Raw genomic sequence first — 23,229 nt, forward strand, 5'->3', positions numbered from 1 at the left:
GTGGAAGAGTGACAGGACGGTGGAGAGATTGATCAGTGAGGGTGCGAATGGCAGGGGTGGAGGCAGCAAGCAATCTGTTGTTTATATTGGAGGGGGGCTCAAAGGCTGGGGAGGGTTTGGGGGGGGGAAGTTAAGATGTCAATGTTCATATTCTAAAAGCAGAAAGGCCTCCAACACGATTCTATGAATTGTCATAACCTTTGGTTCACAATTCAATTTAAGAAGCAAATCAGAGAGGCGACTTAAGATGGCAGGAGACGCTGACTCGGCACCGCTGAGATCCTGTGCTCAAATCCAGGTTTCAGCAGCTGCTTGTGGTTAAACCGGGTTTTCAAGTGGCGCGAGTTGACAAGATCGGTCTCAGCCCAACGCTTACCAAGGACTACAAAGACAAAGATCCACAGACTCGCACAGAGCGGCACACAGGTCCGATCGGAAGACACGCCGAAGAGAAGCGAATCTTTACCGCACATGGACAAAATCGTCAACGTGACCGCCGACATAAAAACCACTCACTAAACACCTCCGGACGTGTATCCACACACCTGGCGATACCTCCTGGGCTATCCGACAAGTAGGTTGTTAAGCTTTGCTAATGAGAAACATTGAAACAAAAACCGTGCTTACGCATGGCTTCTGTAATGCTTTACAACGCGCGTTTGTTCTCGGAAGTGTTTAATGAGCGGTAACTGCAGCGCTCGTGCAAGCGCACAGGAAGCAAGTACCTCGCCGTACGCCCATGGGCCGCGATGAGACCCACTCGGGTAGTGGCTCTGTCAGGGAATGGCGCACGGACCCACCCTTTGATCAGTGGTCGGTTTTCAAGCAGCTAATCCCCCAATAGCTTTTTCTTTCGGTTACATCAGCCGGCCGGTGGCGGCTAGGCACGTGGCCTGTAATTTGGCACTTTGAAGGCAGCGAGGGTTGGTGGATCACCACGCAAATGGTGTTAAACTCACCTTGTTGTGTGCAGAGGAGCCATACTCTGGGTCGTTAGGAGAACGCGGTACAGCAAACTGTGGACTACTCTACATTTGGTTCTATCTGTACCGAGATAGTGTGTTGCTCTATCGTGCCCTCCATTATCATGCCTACCATTACAGATGGACAGCGCTTGATGCACTGAAGCTTCTGACCTTGGTTGCAAAGGTCAAAAAGTATTGAAATTCATTACCTGGTGATGCTGCTGCATTGGCAGTGGTGCACAAGCGCAGTCAACAATAACTCAACACGTTTGTTAACAACACTATGGCTTCAAAAGGAAAGTGATAAAATACTCGCCTTTTGCCTGTCCGAGGACGGGTGTATTGCAGTAAATCTGAAACTTGCAAGCGAAAAGCAAAATGCGATGTGATATTCATTGCATCCATTCGTGTGCAATTTGTAAGGCTGCGGTGACACAGACCTATTTCATTTAAGGTTATAATCCCTTGATCATCATGACGTCCTTTTTACTTCTCTGTCTCAATAGCGTTACGGAGACCGCGTGACGTGAGGGTTCTGCCTTTGTAGTGAGGGTTGTAAGTTGACGCCGAGGAGGGGGGAGGAGGCACCTCGGCCCCCCCCCCCATGTGGAGTGACGTCAGCCGCTAATTATTATGAATGGGGGGGGCGGGGTGTCCATTTAAAGGATGTCACCTTATGATTATTAATGAGCGGGGCTGTTCGATGTGGAGTCACGTCACCTGCTCATGATTATTAATGAGGGGGGGGTCCATGTGGAGGACGTAACCTGTTCATGATTATTGAGGGGGGCTGGTCGACGTGGAGTGACGTCATGAGCATTGCACACAGACATGCTTGGCTCATTAGAGTTGGTAATAATAATGGGGGGTGTCCATTTGGAGGACGTCACCTGCTCATGAATATTAATGAGGGGGGCTCTTCGATGTGGAGTGACATCACTTTGGCATGATTATTAATGAGGGGTGGGGGGTGTCCATTTGGAGGACGTCACCTGCTCATGAATATTAATGAGGGGGGCTGGTCGATGTGGACTGACGTCTCGAGCATTAAGGACAGACGTTCCTGGGTGATTATAGTAGGTATACGATGTTTGGGCAATGCCCCTTTTTCATAGCACCCAGAATCCAGAGAGACAGAGTGGAGACTAATGGTTTACACCATGGGCCTGATGAGAATTAAACGTTTCATAAGATTTTAGTAATTTACATAAAAATAGTTGCACTAATAGTTTCTATAGAGTGACAGATAAACTCTTCGATAATTAATCAAACGTGTATGGCCAAATAAACTCATTTGGTATAAGATAGCTTATACGAAGCGTCGAAGTGACGCGTTGGCCCCACGCGCCCTCTAGTGACAGCACAACTCTTAACACCCCAGCTGTTCATTATTTTGTCCAGCAGAGTCCTGCTAAGTTTTTTCTTTGCAGTAGGGGGCAGGTCGCTGCTGTGTACAATTTCTACCGAATACTTTACCGAGCACATTTTAAAAAAATTGGCAAAAATGTGGACAATGACGCCGGCAATACAATGGCCTACACTCTTGAGAATTACTTCATGGGGTCTTTAAGGTCCAATGTGAAGCAGATGGCACGTGGTATTAATAACCAGGGCGGACGCTGGATTCGAACCGCAAACCTCCGCAACGAGCGGCAAAAGCGTCACCACCCCCAACGCCCTCGTTGCGTCTGCCCCATACCCTGACCATTTTTTGTTGTAATGTCTGAAAAATTACGTCATTTTCAACTATAATATAATGTGACTTAGTCACATATTCACTTTAAGATGTTTTCTTGTTTATGTTTTTTGTTTGTTGCGGTTGCACCCGATTCAAGAGCCGAATGGCTCACAGGGCTATACCTAATAAATGAACTTGAACTAACTCTATACCAACGAGCGCGTGTTATCTAATTGTGGACAAAAAAAATATCAACTCGTTTATTGAATTGTCAACTCGGACCGTGATCCGAGCTCACGGTGGGGGCAGGGGTTGATGAAAGGTGACCCTCGCTTCCTGTCCAGCTGCGCTACAATAGACCGATGACATCGGACACCTGAAGAAAATTACCGAAAAAAATGTGCCCATGTACCGTTGTGGATCGTGAATCGTGGTTAAATGTAATCGATTCAGCTAAAGCCGATCCGGAAGCCGCATCAGTCGATCGGGCAGCCATATTAAAAATGTCGATTCATTGTCAATCGATTCCGTGGCGAGCGATACTTGGATCGAGCGGGTGCTGTGACACACCCCCTTCATTTGATTGGCTAATGTCAAGCTCGGCGATTTCGTCGCAGTCCGCTGTTCTCGGACCACCGCCCTCGCCGTCTGTACGCGGAGCGAGAGCGCCACCCAGTGGCAAGAGATGACAACCGAGGCGCACGTCCCATTGATGATGTACGTGGGGGGTCTGTGGTGGCGTGGACTGTGGCTGAGCTCAAAGAGCGTCTTGAACCTGGGTGTCCCAAACTCACAGTCCTCGCGACCAACCTCACTACCACCACGCTCCGTTTTTCCGCGTTTACCAATTCACCCCCCCCCCCAATTCAAATAAACTCATTCCACTGCGCGTGCCTGATGATTGCTAAACAACGTACCACTTGACGCGCCAAGCAATTAACGCTGGCTGCGTTAATAACAATCGATTTAAATAAAGATTGAGATCTCGATGTGCGGGTGTGTTCCGCACGTGCCCCACGTGATACATACAGCACTCATTGTAATTTTGATCATTTAAAACGTGTAATTTATACAACTTCACACGACGCTGTGCAATCCGCAAACAAAGATGCAAGATATATTAAAATGTTTTCAGTCAATGAATTGGTGTATGTGCTCACGAGTTCTACCATTACCAGTTATCCAAGCAGTGGGACAATTAACGGGACCCATAACTGGGTAGTGGTCAGTGCACTATGTCAGTGACCTGGTCGATGGGTTTAATTCTCGGCCACGGCTCACATGGGTGACGAGTGATATCTGAAAAGGTTCCTGGGCTGCTCCCGAAGTTAACGCAGCTTTAAATGTGTCTTGGTGTGGTGTGTAAACATCAGCACTGGGGAGTCACCACTGGGCATGACCAGAGGTTGCTATGGCGTGCACTTTAAAGTCAATTTAAAGTTCAATTCGTGGCTCTGAATCGCAACAATTTACAAAACCGTGGCGGGTGGGGGGGCTTAGGTGGAGGAGTGGTTTGCGGTGCTGGCAAGTGAATCGATTCACCTCTGCAATTAGATACGCACCTAGAAGAGCCGTTTGTGTTTTCGGGCTGCAGCTGTCTATAATAGGTGCTCGCTAACAGAACTTTGTGTTCTGGACGGTTTCATGAGAATCACCAGGGAGGTATTTGCCACGTGCGTGAGCTACGCGCTTCACCATGAAGCGCTGGTAACGGATCAATAATATTTGTGGCTCTCGTGTGGATCCCATTGGGATCCCATTGGGGATGCAATTTATAAAGCAATCACAAACTTTTAAGTATGAAACGGCAACACGGCGTTAACTTTATAGGATGTCAATAGCGGTTATCCGATAATAAAAACTTGTCAACCTCAATAGGAATGTGGAATTTCCAGCACTAGCTCACCATTGGCAGATGAGCACCACCCGAATGCTGGTTTGGGTAAAGGATTTGTCTCGACTTGACCAATGTTGTTCTGTCTCTTATTATTATTGATCACCAATTATATCCTGTTGATGCTCAAGAGACAGATCATTTCCACTGAACATCTCAAATTGAGTGGAGTGTGACATTAAGCCTTGTGTCAAGGTATGGCCGAGGACGGCGATGTTAAATGATCGTATTCTTCACGTAAGATGTTTCTCTGCCCCGTGGTTTATCGCAAAAGTTTTGGGTGTTTCTTAGAATCCATTGCGTGTGTCGTGTGTGTATGTCTGAGACCAGATTTGTTTTTATTTATTGACACCCAGCCCATGATGTGGGTGCACCTTCAACTCCACAGAACACGATATTTATAATAAAGTAATTTGTAAAGCACATTTTACAAATGACCGCAACTCACTTATCCCTTCAGTCGCCTTTCACCCGCACTGTGTGACACACCCTTTATAATCCCTGCAGTGTTTGTGGCGTGACAATCGAACCACAACGTTCCAACATGCAAGTTTTGTCTGGGTGCTCCGGTTTCCTCCCACATAATAAACATTACATGCATCCTTGCGTTTGACAATATGTTCAGACGCTAACTGGCAATGCTGAGGTCTGCTTGCCAATTCCATATATCCTAATATATCGTGGACTGCAGACCTTGGGCAATTGTTGGTAGCGCCGGCTCACTGCCTGGCTGTCTTCTAGCATATTTCTGGTTCCTCAGCGATTATTAGATTTGCAATTTGCATGAATGGCGACGCTATATATTTAAAACTGAACATTTAGTCAACATAATCGGAGTACGGTTAATTAAGAGACAAACAAGAAGTTACCAGTTGTTTTTGTTGCTTCACGTCTGGTGATGGGATCGAGACCATGAAACTTATTAAACAAAAGGCAATAATTTCCTTTATTAATACAGGAAAGCCTCAATCAGTCTCCATGCTCCATTTCAAGAGGGTTCCTGCTTTTAAAAGATGCCTGTATCCATTGAACATATCAAACTAAAAAAATCCATCTCCTGGGCACCTCAACGCACAGCTGGAGGATAACAGCATCAGTAACACACACGACGATCGCTGTGACATTCACAAAAGCCTCCAGAGATGTGGTCGCACACGCGGAACAAAACATATTCCCAGCTCAAAATGAACACGGAGTAGGGGTGTGGGGTTTACCGCTCACCTCCGCTTGTGACCCATCCAGTCAGTGGTGGAAATTCCACATTTCTGGGGCAAGGATCAGTCTATTGAGGGGACGATTGCTTTAAAATGTCACACAGGGGTACCATGAACTTTATAAACCCTCGTGGGGAATGATAACAATGATGAGCCAATTTGAGCACTGGTCAATAATTGAACGACTCCACCGACTGAGTGAAGGGACTCTGATCACAGCGAGTGGGTGGATGCCCAGCGGAACATCCATGGCATGTTTATAAACGCACAGCGCACGTGCACCCAGAAACATATCTGCCAAGTGATGTTTGCGAGCACCTATTAATTGCCCACACATTCGAGGTAGAAACATGACCATGGTCGCCCCACGGCTGGAGAGGGGACCACACAATCCCACCACTCATCGACAACAACCACAAGGACCACACCAGTAATAACCCATTCAACTTTGAACCCCCTTTGCAGCCAAACGTCCCCCATATCGCCGAATCCCCTTTCGTCTGTTCCCGCGTATCTCCTCTTCGGCCCGATTGTTCCCCATTGACCCCCATACTCCCGAGTCCCTCTCGGCTTACAGACCACTAACCCCAGTTAGACTTCCCACCCCCTTCATAGCCACCACCACCCCCCTCATCCGGAAGATCCTAAAGCCTCCGTATCCCCTTTAGACCCCATTGTCCTCATAAACCACCCTAGTCCCTACACAGACGCTTAGTCCACCGTCACCCCTTCAATACCCCCAGTAAACCCCGTATCCCCCATTCACAGCCACCTGCCCCCCTATCACCCGAGCACCCCCTGAACCACCACCGCAACCCCCAGTCGCACCCCACTGCACTCTGCCCGCGCTGCCCACCCCACGCGCCCTGCGCCTCGCTTAGGCCGCAGCCTCCACCCACCGGGAAGGGGCCCACAGCCGCGCGGTAGCCCAGCGCCTGCAGCTGCGGCTGCTGCTGCATTTGCTGCTGATGCTGCTGCTGGCCCGGCTGCTGTTGCTGCTGCTGAGCGAGGAGTGCGCCGAGCGGGAAGCCCGGTGGAGCTCTGCCCGCCATCATCGCCGCCGCCTCCACCACCGTCGCCTTCTTCTCCTCCTTCTCCACCACTAACGAACCTCCTGTTGGTGACGTCACGAGTCACGTGCCGGCGGAGGAGAATCGATTATTGTCCTTGTTGCGTTACCACTGACGCAGGAATCGGTTTGGTACAAGATGCGTGCGTTGTGAATGCGGGAATCGGTTTCCGGGGGTTTTGGTGGACGGATCGAGGAATCGATACATATCTGCACGTTGGCTGGGCATGTAAACCGATCAAGTGGATGTTTCGATTCCTACGCCAAAGTAATCGACTAATTCGATTAAAACCTGGAAATTCACAACAATAGTTTTGCATTGTTGTGAATCAACAGCGAATGTTGAATTCCTCACAAATTGTGTTACATGCCTGTCAACCCCTTATCAGTGCCCACCTTAATACAGACCATATCAGACCTTACTGGTCACCCCGTGCCCTTATAAACCTCAACGTTTATTCTACAAAGTCCCATCACAAGGGAGAAACACACAGACAATTTCATATGGACCTGAAAACTCAATTTCCCTGTACAAGAATACGGCGTAAACCGCATGAGTTGACGGGCATGGTGCTACTTCTACATTATTCACCACAACGGTGGAAATCATTATAATTCACAGTAATCTTATGTGATGCTGCTGCTGCGTTGACAAAGCACAGCCAACAAAACACAACCGCACATAAATTTCGATTTAAAGCTTTCGTGACTGCAGGGATTCATCTTCTTGGGTTTTTCGGTAAAGTCACGTAGAAGGGAAGTAATAAAATAATAAAAATAAAACATAATAAAATGAAACAATTTTCACGACGTTTCGGCCACAACGCAAGCAGCCGTCCTCAGGTGAAGAATGAGACACTTCAAGCTAGGAACTTACATATAAGCTGGGTTGGGGGTGGTAGAAGAGCGCCTTAACAAAAAGAATGTGCATATCAAGATGAGTTTAGCATATACATGGGAAATGCGCAGGGGGCGGGGGGGCTTCAAAGTCATACCATGCCCACGCACTATGCAGGATCAAGAGCACCAAGGGGGGGTGCAGGGATTAGCATTGACAAAGGAAAGGAATGCCAATGATACGTAGCTGCAGTAACTAAACAACACCGTAGAAAACTAAGGTATAAACTACATACAAAGACTAAAATATAAACTGCATAGCACCATCAGTATACTTACTATACTCTACAATAAGCTGAGTTAGTAACAGCAAGTAATACATTACAATACTACGTCGTAAAAGTTATATAATATGCTTCCATCTAAACTTTATTCTCTTACATCAACCGAGCATATACCGTACTATATACTGCCATAGATAAACCCAACATTAAATTATATACTGTATTGCAATAAACCGCACATAATTCGTCAATAACTCCACCGTGTATGGCCTTAAAAGGAGCACGTCACAATAGTTTTGTATTATATACATATAGTTTTAGTGATCTGCACCTGACACTGTAACGCCTTGTGTAACGGTGGGTTAGGCTCCGTGGATTTGAATGCAATTTTAAATATATTTCTTTCGTTTTTCAAGAAAGGCTTATGATTAAAATTGTAACGAATTATTCGTTTGTTATTGCAATTACAAGAATAATACATTTTCTCAAAAAAAAACCACAGCGCCGCTTTGATAAAAGCCAAGTGCGCCCCTGTTTTACTATTTTATCTTTGAGTTTTTGCACACTATCATTATAGAATAATTATAATGAATAATCGATTCGGTTAAATTGTGTGTGACAATATATTTTTTTCATTTTTTGGACATCGAATTGAAATTGAAATAAAAGGAGCAGAATCCGCTTTCAATTTGAACTCAGTGCAGTTTCACTTTGGTGACTTTTTGGTCGCACTTGGTGAACATTTGTAAAAATTAGTGAACACCGACTTCTCCCCTTCCGATTAATATTAAATAGTCACTTTTTAAAAATTCACATCAATTCAGAATCCAATAGGTTACTGTAACAGAGTGCAAATCATTTTTTGGTAAAAGCGACCTGCGTAAATGTTTAGTGAAAATGTGAAAATGAGTCAACACCAACCCTGTCTTTCCGGTTTATAACGAGTTTATTTTGTGTATTCACATCAATACAGGATCAAGTCGATGCTTATAATGATTAAATAATTTCTACAGCTATTGCACATTTGCAACGATCATACGTCGAGAACGAGGTGTATATATTTTTTTTGTATTCACTCCCACAGGCAAAGAAAAATAAAAAAATAAAAAATAAAATATTCCAACATTTTATTTAGTTTCTTCCTGATAGAAAGGTAACTCAAACGGCTTTTATAACGCTACGATAAAGGCGATTTACAATTGTAATTATTTATTTACAGGTTCGTAATAAATTACTCTCAGAAAGAGTAAATAGCATTCAGTACATCACATTCGGTCATTGGGATTTCATTCAGATGAAGCCAGAAGTCTGTGCAGACGAAATAAGACGTCGATTGAATAGAGAAAGACGGCAAAGGTGCAGTGCTGGATTATCCCAGTAGCAAAAGTAGCTACACGTGCTATGGGCCCCGCACTTTGAAGGTTCCCGCGCTAAATGCCTTCAAGCTATCAATTCCGGTTCAGTGATTCTGCACTTGCTCTATTACTATAACGACTGGGTGTTTAAGGTTAGCGATTTGCCGTATTATCCGGCTGTATATGAAAAAAATACAATTACTTTACTGTACAAGTTAAACATTTATGGTGTTTTAATATTTACGTGTTTTTATTTTTATTTCGGGCCCCTTTATAACATATGCTACAAGCCCCGCACCAGCTTAATCCGGCACTGCAAAGGTGGCGTTATCGACAAATTCAAGACGCACCGGATCGTTTACGTCGTGAAAATACCCGTCACGTGACGGGCAATTACACCAATTTTACAGCATTGCCTCGAACGTGGGCCCATGGTAAATATCTGGCAGTTCACCCGCATTGGTTCGCGCAAGCAGGCCGACTGCTGCTGTTGCTGAGACACCGAATGTCGAAACCGGTTCAGGGTTTGCTTGAGTTGAACCAATGCTGCTGAAGTCATGCACTCCCAGAAAGAAGGCCTCATGGCTGATGGGATGTATATATATACCAATACAATTGTATATTTGATGTGGAGAGGCATATGTAAAGGAGGCGAATGGTGCTGGTGGTAATGATCAGATGGTGGTGGTGATGATGATGGGAGGGTTGTTGTTGTTGGTGGTGGTGGTGATAAGATGATGGGAGGGTGGCGGTGATGATAAGATGATGGGAGGGTGGCAGTGGTGATGATGGGAGGGTTGGTGGTGATAAGAGGGTGGTGGTGTCAGGGCCCGATTAAGATTTTGTAAGCCCCTGGGGGCTACAGGTACTGTGAGGCCCCAGTAATATTTTCAAAAGCAAAACAAAGTTAAATATAATTTTAATGTATTTTTACAAGGCTAACAACATACAATTCTTTCACTTAATCACTGGAGGCCCTACGGCTGGCAGAGGCCTTAAACCGGCCCTGGGTGGTGTAGACGATGATGATTCGAGCGTGGCGGAGAGGCATATATGAAGGAGGCGAATTGTCTACAGCATTAATCTATAATAAGTAATATCAAAACATGAAACACGCTTTTATGAAATGTACAAGTAATGGCAGAACTCCACGACTCCAGGAAGTGGCCTCGAAGCTTGCCATAACATAAGGGGACGTGTGGCCAATTACAGCCAACGTTAGTTGAGCGTGGACAATTAGACTCGAGCCGAAACATAACATATAAAAAATGTTCAAAAAATATATACTTTTATTTTTTATGATAGAATATAGTATTGTCATCAGCATGACATAAGTATACCAAGTTTGCAGTCGAGACCACATTGGGAAGTGGGTTAAAATTGAGTTATAAGATTTGAGGATACAACAACGACAAACAGAGCGAGTTAAATGAAAGCGTGTAAATAATAATAAATATGTGCTGGCTCGCAGGGGGAGCACGTGCGCGGTGGTGACGTCACTGCGCACGTCTGCGTGAAGACGTCACTCGCATCCCACAACGTGAGAAGAGTTCGTGCGGTGACGTCATGTCCCCCCCCCCTCGCCTCTCATCATGATGATGAGAGGGTGGTGGTGGTGGTGGTGATGAGAGGGTGGTGGTGGTGGTGATGAGAGGGTGATGGTGGTGATGGTGGTGGTGACGATGGGATGGTGGTTATCGATACTAGGGTGGTGATGGTGATGTTGGCGAGAGGGTGATGGTGGTGATGATGAGAGGGTGGTGATGAGAAAAGGTAGTGGTGATGGTGGTGATGATGACGATGGGAGTGGTTGTTGATGTTGGTGAAAGGGTGATGGTGGTGATGATGAGAGGGTGATGGTGGTGATGAGAGGGTAGTGGTGATGGTGGTGATGGGAGTGGTTGTTGATGCTCGGGTGGTGATGGTGATGTTGGTGAGAGGGTCATGGTGGTGATAATGAGAGGGTGGTGGTGGTGGTGGTGATGATGAGAGTGTGGTGATGGTGATGGAGGCGGTATAGTACTATAGTAATAGTGATGTTGGTGAGAGGGTGATGGTGATGACGATGGCAGGGTGGTTGTTGATGCTCGGGTGGTGATGTTGATGATGAGAGGGTGATGGTGGTGATGAGAGAGGGTAGTGGTTGTGGTGGTGATGACGATGGGAGGGAGGGTGGTTGTTGATGCTAGGGTGGTGATGTTGGTGAGAGGGGAGGTAAGAGAGGAAGTAGGGAGTGAGCGGCACTCAGCAGCGTCTACTTTCACAGGTAGAGGGGGGGGGTCAGACGAGGGATTCGGGGGGGGGGCAAACGTGGGTCACGTGGTTTACGGGAGGCTCGACCCGATTTAGATGGAAGCGTGAACCTTCATTACACTGGTCAACAACAACAACAATTCTGGCCTGGACTTTTGCAGCTGTTTTAGACTAATTTCAGGGTGCCGATTCCAAATCTGATCTCAGATTTGCTCTATCACATCATTTTTATGCTATCGGCATACCCCATTTTCATTGATTTTACCCGAAATTAACTCTGTCACTTATGATTGCAAGTTGTTGCGAGTCAGTGACTACTTTAGTGTTAAAATATGGTGCTGTATTTTTAGGATAGTGTGTTTATAATATCATTTTATGTAGATATCCACATTTATTAAATATTTTTCTTCTGCAGTTTTTATTGAAAATGCAATATTTTCTCAAAAACCTGATGTGAGGGACAAAAACTGATGCCAGATTTGGAATCAGCACCCTAAAATTACCTTAAAACCGTTGGAATACCTTGTGCCAGAAAAAGTGTGTTGACCAGTGTTATCATTCGCAGCTGCCTTCAGCGAATTCATATCCCAGACGAGGAGCTCTTCTTATCCTTCCAGCAGGGGACGATATCCTCCCACGGTTCGCTGCGAGCGAACCTATCCCGCCGCGAACACATGATTTGGTGGCGTGTAATGAAGGGCCATTGCCCGAAACGTCGCCTATTAAGTACTCGTCATTTTAAGGTCAAATCGTTGACAGTACACGCAGACACAAACATGTTTTACTTGCATAGTAAAGTAATTGTAGTTTTTTTCCTTTGCTATGCAGCCAGATAATACGACAAATCGCTACCCTTAAACACCCAGTCGTTCATAAAATTTAAAAGGCGGTATAGTACTATAGTAATATAGCAAGTGCAGAATCACCGAACCGGAATTTATAGCTTATAAGTAAATAGCGCGGGGCCCTTGAAAGTGCGTGGCCCTTGAAAGTGCGTAGCCCGTAGCATTTGTAGCTACTTTTGTTACTCGGATCACCCGGTACAGCACTCAGTGTAGGGACACATTGCAGCGCCCTGTCCCTCAAACCCCACCCCTCGACCCCGGCTTGCCCCCCCCCACGTGGTTATCCCGCGGGGGGGGGTCCCAGGTTAATTATAGCTGCGATCAGCGCTTCGTGGGCAGAAATTGACGACTCTAGGGGGGGGGGGTGGAGGAGGGGTGCCCGCATCGCTCGCGACCTCAACACGCATCGTCAACGCCACGGTGGCTAGGAGATGTTAACTACCTCGCCTGGTGTACAGGAGGTCGTGGGTTCGATCCGGACCTTGACGCCTGCTGCTGTATATTTGGAGTTTGCGTCTCTCATCATCATCACGGTGGCTAGGAGATGTTAACTACCTCGCCTGGTGTACAGGAGGTCGTGGGTTCGATCCGGACCTTGACGCCTGCTGCTGTATATTTGGAGTTTGCGTCTCTCATCATCATCACGGTGGCTAGGAGATGTTAACTACCTCGCCTGGTGTACAGGAGGTCGTGGGTTCGATCCGGACCCTGACGGCTGTTGGATATTTGGCGTTTGCGTTTCTCGCTCTCCGTGGTCTCGTGGATTTTTCTCCGGATAATCCGGATTCCCCTCCATATTTAGAAACATGCGTTTAGAGACTATCTGGGTGCGATACGTTTCCACTTCGTTGAGCTTGCGTTTTTGGTCAGGTCGCATCTTGAAAGCGCTATATAGTGGGTCTTAGCTGGCAAATAAAAAATAGTTCAGTTTTACATCATCAACATCATCGTCCACATTGTCCACGTTGTCAAAACCCGTCAACATCATCATCACCATCTTCATCGTCAACAAAAATCAGCATCATGAATGTCGTCAACATCAACATCGTCCACATCCACTGCTGGATGAGTTGCAGCCTTTCCTAACCCGGCAGTCGAAACAACGAAGGTTGAACCCTCCGACAGATTCACAGACACTCCGCCCGGTCCCACTCAACGTCAACAGCGCCGTGTTTGGGGGGCCTGAAGAAGGAAAACAATATACTCGATACATCGGCGACGTTTCGGGCAATGATCCTAATAAGTGCTCGTGCACCACTGCCCAACGCGGCATGACCGAATAATTGGACAATGCAGCAGAGAGAGCAAGGTCGGGCTCGGGATAAGTGTGACGACGCAGGGCCAAGGCGTGCGCACATGGGGACGGTGATTGTTGGCGGGCCGGCATGAACGGAAAAAAAAACGAACGACATAAAAATGCGAGATTGAGGGCTGGTTCCCAGTAAACATGTCACAACATTGGGTCAAAACAGTGTCAACGTTGTGACGTGGCTTGAACCTTTGGGACAACGTTGGCTCTCGACGCTTACTGGGTCGAGGTGATTTTGGAAGATGAACGTGTGAATGAGAAAATGACACCGCTAATTACTCACTCCAGCAGCAGTCACCGCTCCCGTGCCGGCTGATTTTGGCCAACACCGCTGACACTGCGTGTGAGACTGCATGTGATTTTGGTGACACTACGTGTTATGTGCGTGTCTAGTTTAGCTATGGGAGAACGGAACCAGAGGAAACCCATGCAGAACAGAGGGCGAACATACACAATCCATACGGAGAGGTGCCCGAGTTGGGGATCGAACCCAGGCCCGTTTTTGTTACTGCGAGGCCCGAGTGTTACCACCGCCACCCTGCCACACCACCCTGCCACACCACCCTGCCACACCACCCTGCCACACCACCCTGCCACACCACCCTGCCACACCACCCTGCCACACCACCCTGCCACACCACCCTGCCACACCACCCTGCCACCCACGAACTGGCGGAGGGTGTCGTCCCTTCGATGCTCTGCTTATCCTCCGAGAAAGGAAACCGCTCATTAACGGATTCACTATTCGTGTATTGTGGGTTAGATCGTCGCGTAGGAGGTATGGTGCCAAGCTTTGACCATCACCATCCACCACGCGACAGAGCCAATACAAGCGGAGATGTCACGTCATGGGCGAATGCGCCCCCAATTGATTTTGGTTTTTGAGAAAAAGTGGAGGATGTTGAAAGACAACCAAAATGTTGACAACGTATACGCGACATCTCGCCGGAGATGACATCCAGCGTCATCGCGTGTTAACAAAAGCTCGGAGATCTCACGTGATCTGAAGGGTTTCCAGTTAGATCTCGCGATATTCGAGCTCAGTCGCACAGTCACTGCACAAGCCGGGATCGGGAGCTCGTACACAAACTCGCTAGATGCACGATTACATAACGCGACGTGTGTAATAACCGGAGCTCTGAAACCGACACCAATTCCCCGACTCCCTGTTCTGGTGAACATTCTGCCTCCAAAATATCCGACATCGCGCAACCACTGCAAGGGATTTACACTACGAGACCTCCTTTGCCAGTGGCAAAATATAGTCATACGTTTTTACCCTTTCAACTGGTACAAAAACTGGCACCTTTATATCAAGGACAGTGCATATCATTATCATCATCAGAGTTGTTTCTTTTTGTTTGAATTGTGACTGCTTGTGTTGTGGTTATTGCAAACATGCCTTGTATAAAGGTGTCAGTTTTTGTACCAGTTGAAATGGTAAAAACCTATTACTACACTGCAAGGGAGTTAACACGTTTTCTTTCTAACAACAGTCGACTCAACCAAAACTACAAACACCTCCCGATTAGCTACCTACGGTGCGCTGTCACCATCCCAGAATCTCGCCGGAATCCGCAAGGAACGCGCCGACGAACAGAGTAGCAGAATGCCAACGTCCAGAACGAACACCCCATTCGAGACCCAAACACCGCACCTTCTTGCTTTCACATTCCTCATCCTCCTCGAGAATACTGGTGGGACCATCCACACCAGGAGGATGCAGCACGTCTCCTGCAAACATTGGAAAATTAAAGTCGAGCCACAGTTCGAATGTGTCCATGCAACCCAAACTTTGGATAGGTTAGGAAGTGAATCATCATCAAGAAACACACTGTTCAACTGCATGCCTATACAGGTCACCACACGAATGTAGTGTACTAATTCAGACACTAGTAGGAGGTACTCTCTCTCTTTTATTCCGGCCTTCACAGCCTTTAGGGGATAACCACCCACCGGGTCGGGAGAGCCAACACACTGCCAGACCCACAGCTTGAAGAGGGTGAAGATCACAACGATTAACATTTTTATTCATTCCTCAATCATGGACAGACCACTGCCTTGAACAGCCAAAAAGAACAGGAGATCACAACGACGACGGCACGAGGAGTTCCACTCCAGATCGCAGCAGCCCCAACTGTGAGTCGGAGCTCGCCATACATCCTGAACGGCGTGGCCAAGCTCTTCCCTCGGCCCCCCGCACTCCTCTGGATCCCCCCCAGAGGGCTGCCTGCTTTGCCCACAGGTGCAACTGGTAGAACGGGCTGTTACCCCTAAATCTATTGTTTACCAATCTCCCAGCGGCACGCGCTCCAGTGACTCATTCCACGTCCCTACACGTTCATGGTGATTAACTAAGAGCAGACAAGAACAGGTGCTGCGATTTTCGTGCACACACAAAAAACGGCAGGACGTACAAGCACAATGTGGATGCATAATGTATGTAGATTACCCTATCAATAACCCAACCGGTAATGGATTTCCATTGTAATTTATATACATTAATTAACCGCCCCTGCCAACCCCATCACATTTATTCCTCTATTTAATGAGCGAAACGGGAGGATTTTTCCACAAATCTGGCTGTCGCATGATGATGTTAATTGTAATTACTGGCGAAACGTCGTACTCCAATTGTAAATATCGTGGGTCTACTCTCGAACACAAGTAACGAATTGCCATGTTTTGTTAACGCCACAAACCTTACTAATTGGCTGTGTTGGGTGGTGGCGGGTTTAACGACACATTCATATTTACGCAATCTTACCCCAAAACAACTCTACTTTGGACAGTATGGTAAACCACTGAAGTCTGCGCTCCTTCAAAGGAGGAGGAGGAACATCAACACCACACGAACTCTCTCCTGAAGCCTTCTCGTGGCTAGCAGACCTCGACATTGGCATCTAGCTCCTAAACCATATTACCATCATCCGCAAGAATAGCATTGGATTTGGCCAAATATCTCAAATGCAGGATCCTCCTGGCAAAGAGTATTGAGACTCAGTGAGGATTTCCTGGGTAAATAAGCGTAATCAACAACAACAATAACGATTACGATGATGGTGTTAACAGTGACGATGGTGGTGGTGGTGATGATGATGAAGCTGGCGATTACAGTGAGGACAATGTTGATGGTGTTGAGTTAGCCCAGGTCGGGTTGTGAACTCGTCGTTACGTGTGTCTGGGAACGCAGACTGCGCTACAGTTGGGAATTCTAACCCGAGATATTAATTTCACTGAGTCAGCTGCGCAGTCAGATCAGCGCTAAACTCAGCAGCGCTGAAAAGTTCCTACTTTGAAATATGAGACCGTGGCAGAAGCATCAGCAGCAGCTGCATCAGCAGCAGCAGTAGCATCCGCAGCTGATGCATTATCAGCAGCAGCAGTAGCAGCATTAGCAGCTGCAGGAGTAGCATCAATCATAATTAGCAGCAATAGGAGCATCAGAGTTATCATCATCAGTAGCTGCTGCTGCATCATCATTATCAGTAACGGCATCGATCCTAATAAGCATCAGCAGCAGTAATGGCAGCAGAATCATCGTCAGCAGCAATCCTCATGGTTGGCTTCGCACCATCACTATCCACACCATCATCATAACCATCATCGTCGTCCATAACACCATCTTCACAACCACCCCCAATGGTGCGTGGCTCCGCATGTGTGCACGGTGATGTGTGCGGGTGTGTCTCACTGCGTGTGTGGGTATGCGTAGGCTGCTCGACTTCACACAACGTCATGGCTGCACGCCAGGCCCAAGCAAGAACATCTGCTGGACTACATAGTGACGGAACAGCAAATGCGGGCCCGTGTCCTTGACATTGACTATCGCCTTGTCATCTGTAAGATGAGCCTTCCATTTTTCCATTTACGATGGTGGGCGTACACTTAGGACCCCATTCAAATCCGTGATAGCTTGGTCTCGGCTAGGTCCTGATGAAAGTTCCAAGCGAGAATTTCATCATCGGTTGGCATCGCCTCCCCCCCATCCTCCTGATGCCAAATGGAAATGGGTGAAGTTCAAGACTGGCTTACGCAGCTGCAGTGGCTGCATTAGATTCGAGGTCCAGACCTGCCCAGGTACTCTGAGGAGGAGGTTTACCGCACCATTCATTCGGAGGTTCAGAGAGCCGTGCGGCGCTGCAAGGATCAGTGGTGGTTGTGGGTTGCCGAGGAGATGATAGCTGCCTGAGTGGAGCTTCTGTGCCTCAAATATTGGGGAAATGTAGCTGCTCCCTGTGAGTGGCTGGCCGAGATGTTACCTGTTGATCCCAGGTAAACCTCTCAAGTGAACTGCTGAGTGAGGGGGGCGATTGATTATGACCAACTCCGGTTCGGCAACAGTCGTCTCACTTCAAATCGGTCGTACGGCATTTTCCGTTGTATTAGCTGCGTAACTCTGTATGGAAACTACCTGGCCCATCGCTCCATGTGCAACTACGGGCATTTTCGGCTAGAGCTATGTCCTCTCTTCTCCATGCTTGCAAAGCTTGGAGGTCATAAAAAAAACGTCTGCGCCGGTTTGAAACATTTAGGCTGGGGGCTAAACGGGCGCGCACGGGCTCTAGAAGAGATGGACTAATACGGTACGGAAGGATGTGGAGCTGAGTGGACTTGCCAATGACTGGTACCAGCCGTGTAGAGATGGGCCTCTGTATAGCATACGTATGCGTGTGTCCCTGCGCGTGTGCGTATTAATACATTTGTTGGGACATTTACGAGCGCTCGACTGCCAGAGCTCCCTGCCCGTGACTTACGACACGGGTTTATATTTAATGTCCTCGCCACACGCACGGACATTCATACACACACCTACACACACCTACATACATATGCAAGAGTAGGAGGCACTCTGTTTATTAACACGGCCTAAGAGTAAACACTTTTATAATTCGTCTCTAAATAAACTACGGTTCCCAGCCAGGGCAGCTGGTAGACTGACTACCTGACTGGCGACGCCGAGATGGTGAAGACAGAGACGGCGGCGATGATCCCACTCCTCACGACAGCCTCGAGTCCCCCTACAGGGACCCCTCTTTTACTCTCAGCGTGGCCTGGCTTCGCCCCCGGCCACGCCCCCTTTCTGGAACCTACCAGCGGGTTCTTGGTGTGACCCTTCCGTGACCTTTCCCCCTAGATCCCCCTCTGGTCTATCACGTGGCCTGCTGTCAGGCAGGGCTGCTGTAAGCTGCAGATCCCCTTTCCCGCCAGCAGCTAGCGCTATGCTGCTACGTAGCCGATTCTATGTCACTACACATTATATAAAACAGGCAAAGACACATATACACGTAGACAAAGATCTCCCCTGTAGTCTTAACAGACTGTTGGGACAAGTGCTGCTAGCGAGCAGCACCTATGAAGGCCGGCGCGGCACATGCCCGACCGCCTTTGTCTTCCCAGTGGCGATGCTTACACACTGCAGCAGGTACTCATTTGAGGCTGAGTCGACCGAGGGGAGGCCCAGGACCGGTTCAGATAATCGTCACTGGTGTTGGCCGTGAGCGGGAATCGGACTCGGGTCTCCGGGTTCCCTAACCACCTCTATTGCACACTGACATGTGCACATGTACACACTATTGCACACGTGTACATGCATTGTACACGTACAATTCTACACGCGTGTACATGTGAATTTACACACGCGTCTATGCACACTTGTAAACACGTGCACATGCAAGTACACGTGTGCACATGTATGCACTTGTAAATATACGCTAGCATGCAAAAACGATTCCCCGTATATCCTCGATGGGCTGTTGGGGCGAGACGTGTTAGCGATTAAGCCCGACCCTTGCTGGCCTTGAGCCAGCGGTGGAAATTCCACATTCCTATGGAGGGAGCGCATTTAAAAAAAAAACAATGCACGCATACATGTGTATACACGTGGCATATAAATAGCCGCACTCACGCAGAGGCACACGCAAACGTGTGAATGCACCACGCAAGCAACTATAAGCACACGCAAGACAAAGAGAAAAAAATCCCTTATTTCGCCTACACAGGCCGTTGGGGCATGTGCTGATAACGGGCATCTATAAAGGGCGGCACGCGGCACGAGGGGGATTTGTGGCCAGCGCCTCGCCCGGCATGCCGATGTCTCGCCACTGCTAATTATTCCGCGCCAGGTACTAAGTTAATGCCGAGTCGACCTAGGGGAAAGCCAGCACCGATACGCGCCCACACAGCGACGCACACTCAAAGACGCAGCACTTCTGCCGTTCGCCACTCAGTTTCATTTATTAGAGAAACCCATGCGGTTCTTGACCAGGGTGCAACCGCAACAAAACAAAAACATGAACGAGAAACATCTTAAAGTGGCTACGCGCCACAGAAAAATCCGGGAAAAAACAGCAAAGTCTTCCAGAAAAAACACCGTGTTTCACCGCTGTGTGCAAAAATCCCAGTGGGATGCAAGTCAAACAATAACAACCATAAGACAATGTAGATTAAAGTTATCAGGCTAACTCTGTACTACAACAAACAAACATGACTAAACCAAAAGTTTTCAAAATCACCAAAATAACGCTATAAAAACAACGTAACAGTGATCATAGGAATTGTGATTCAAATTTAACAATGAACGATATACATAACATGTACGACCAAACTTTGCAGCCAAAGTTGGCTGCATGAGTCACTCCATAACAGCAGGAGTATCAGCGCAAGCGTCGGTGTGACGGTGACGTCACCACGACGCTTGTGCCAGGCTAGGTACACCTTGAGGCCACGTGAAGCATCGCTGCTGGCAGGTCACGGGACAAACCCAGGTGCCATGGATTGCCTGACTGAGATGACTGGCAGATGCACCCCCTGTGCTCCTTACTGTGCCCACATGACACACACACACTGAGAAAAGATACAGACCCCCCGTGTAGCTTTAGCAGACGATAGGGGAAAGTGCTGCTAGCGATCACTGGAACGGCACAAGGGGGGTGATGTGGCAAACACCACTCGCGCCCGCCTTTGTCTCCCCAATGCTCACGTTTACGCTCTGCACCAGGTGCTCATTTGGGGTTGAGTCGACCTACGGGAGGCCCAGGACCGTCACTCGTGTTAGTGGCGTGAGCAGAAATCTAACTCGGGTGGCTGGGTTCGTGGCGCAGCGTAGCGCTAACCGCTGCTCAACCGCACATAGACATGTCCACACACACACACACAAAGACACCCAGACACACACACACACAGACACACACGCGGTGTATTAATAACCCTGGTAGGAGGAGGAGGAACCTGAGAGCCGGGCAAGTCGCGAGGACACGTGATCTCCAAGGACGAGGTGCCGGTGGGACAGTCTCGGAAAAGTAGCACGGCATCGTGGACACACCTACACAAAGACACAAAGATCCCCCATACAGCCTCATCAGACTGTTGGGGCAAGTGCCGTTATGAGCGAGCACTTTCAACGGCCGGAACAGCACACGAGGGGGCCGGGGGGGGTGGCCAGCACCACGCCCGACCGCCTTTGTCTCCCCAGTGGCGATGTTTACTACACACCGCACCAGGTGCTCATTTGAGGCTGAGTCGACCTAGGGGAGGCCCAGGACCGGTTCACTGGTGTTGGACCGTGAGCGGGAATCGAACTCAAGTCGCCGGGTTCGTAGCGCAGCGTAGCGCTAACCGCTACACTACCGCTCCCCACACACGGACACAAAAGATCCCCCGTATAGCCTCAACAGACTGTAGGGGCAAGTGCTGTTAGCGAGCACCTATGAAGGCCGGAATGGTACACGAGGGGGTGGGTGGCCAGCATCACGCCCGACCGCCTTTGTCTCCCCAGTGGCGATGTTTACACACCGCACCAGGTACTCATTTCAGGCTGAGTTGACCTAGGGGAGGCCCAGGACCGGTTCAGATCATCGTCACTGGTGTTGGACCGTGCGCGGGAATCGAACTCGGATCTCCGGGTTCGTAGCGCAGCGTAGCTACACTACCGCTCCCCACACACGGACACACACGGACACACGGACACACACACACGGGGACACACACACACGGGGACACACACACACGGACACACAATCCGCCAATTCCCAGCGGGCCATCCCGGAGCGCGGCAGCTCTCCGTTCGTGGTGGGCGGATGCCCAAACCCGGCTCGGGTCCGGTAGCCCGACACGAGGGCGCATCGAGACACTCCCGTGGCCTGGCACGCTCCCTGCAGGGTCCGTCTCTCTCGTTCTCTCGGGCCCTGTGTCCTTGTCCCCGTTTGTCTACGCGTCCGTCTCTTGTTCTGCGGTCTTTGCGTCCGTGTGCTGTCTCTGTGGCGGTCTCAATCTGTCTGTTTGTCTCCGTGTCTCTCTGTATTTAGCAGTCTCTCTTCGGAGCAAGAGAGACAGAGATACACGGATGTACATGTACAGACACACATGCACGTAGATGTACACACACAGAGCCAAAGATCACACGTATAGCCTCAAAAGACTGTTGGTGCAAGTGCTGTTGTGGAGCACCGATGAAGCCCGGCATGGCACACGAGGTGGGGGGGGGGCACACACGCGCGTGCATCACCACGTGCACGCGCTCACAGAGCATCCTCAATAAAATAATTACCCTTTACTGTATATTGAACTCTACAGCTACCCCTACACTTACAGCTACCCCTAGAACTGCCCTGCCCCTAACTCGACCCCTAGCCTGCCCCTGCCCCTAACTCGACCTCTACTCTGACCCTAACTCGACCTCTACCCTGACCCTGACCCTAACTCGACCCCTACCCTGACCCGAACTCGACCCCTACCCTGACCCTGACCCTCACTCGACCCCTACCCTGACCCTCACTCGACCCCTGACCCTAACTCGACCCAACCCTGACCCTGACCTTAACTCGACCCCTACCCTGACCCTAACTCGACCCCTACCCTGACCCTGACCCTAACTCGACCCCTACCCTGCCCCTAACTCGACCCCTGACCCTGACCCTGCCCCTGCCCCTGCCCCCCAGAGCTTCGTCTCAGCGCGAGCCGCGTGATCTCATTCTTGGGAATTGGCAGCCGCACAACCACCTCGCCCTGCGGTGTGTGCGGTGATGGTGTGTGGTGGTGGTGGTGTGTGTGATAGTGTGTGTGCGGTGATGGTGTGTAGTCGTGTGTGTGATAGTGTGTGTGGTGTTTGTAGTGGTGTGGTGGTGGTGTTTGTGGTGGTGTTTGTGGTGGTGTGTGTGATAGTGTGTGTGGTGTTTGTGGTGGTGGTGTGTTTGGTGGTGGTATGTGTGGTGTTTGTGGTTGTGTGTGTATGTGGTGTGTGGTGGTGTGTGTGGTGGTCTGTGTGGTGCGTGTTCTCATGGCGGACTCCGGTTTGACAGCAGAAGACTCACTCCGAATCAGTCGAGCGGCAATATATTTTCATCGACTGCTTAACGCTGTGTGGAAGCTTCCTGGCCTGTCGCTCCACGCGAAGCTTCAGGTCTTCTCGGCCACGGTCATGCCGTCCCTTCTCTGCGCTTGCGAAACGTGCACCCCCCTAATGGATCATCTTCACCGGTTAGAAACATTTAGGCTGGCCCGCCTACGATCCATCCTGGGTTTAACC

The 23,229-nt window shown here is 48.9% G+C and overlaps 1 protein-coding gene across 2 annotated transcripts in view; it reads right to left on the minus strand.

Moving 5' to 3' along the window:
* The window catches only part of LOC144943516 (SWI/SNF-related matrix-associated actin-dependent regulator of chromatin subfamily D member 1-like), a 33,204-nt gene extending 26,326 nt beyond the window's left edge, over positions 1–6,878 (minus strand). For both annotated transcript variants that reach the window (XM_078871035.1, XM_078871034.1), the window contains exon 1: positions 6,651–6,878. In XM_078871035.1, coding sequence (XP_078727161.1) covers positions 6,651–6,806 — 156 coding nt within the window. In that variant the 5' untranslated portion in view covers positions 6,807–6,878. The remainder of the gene's footprint in view (positions 1–6,650) is intronic.
* Between the last annotated feature and the right edge of the window lie 16,351 nt (positions 6,879–23,229).

The sequence above is a fragment of the Lampetra fluviatilis genome, chromosome 31 (genome assembly GCF_964198595.1).
Source record: "Lampetra fluviatilis chromosome 31, kcLamFluv1.1, whole genome shotgun sequence".
NCBI classification, from domain to species: Eukaryota; Metazoa; Chordata; class Hyperoartia; order Petromyzontiformes; family Petromyzontidae; genus Lampetra; species Lampetra fluviatilis.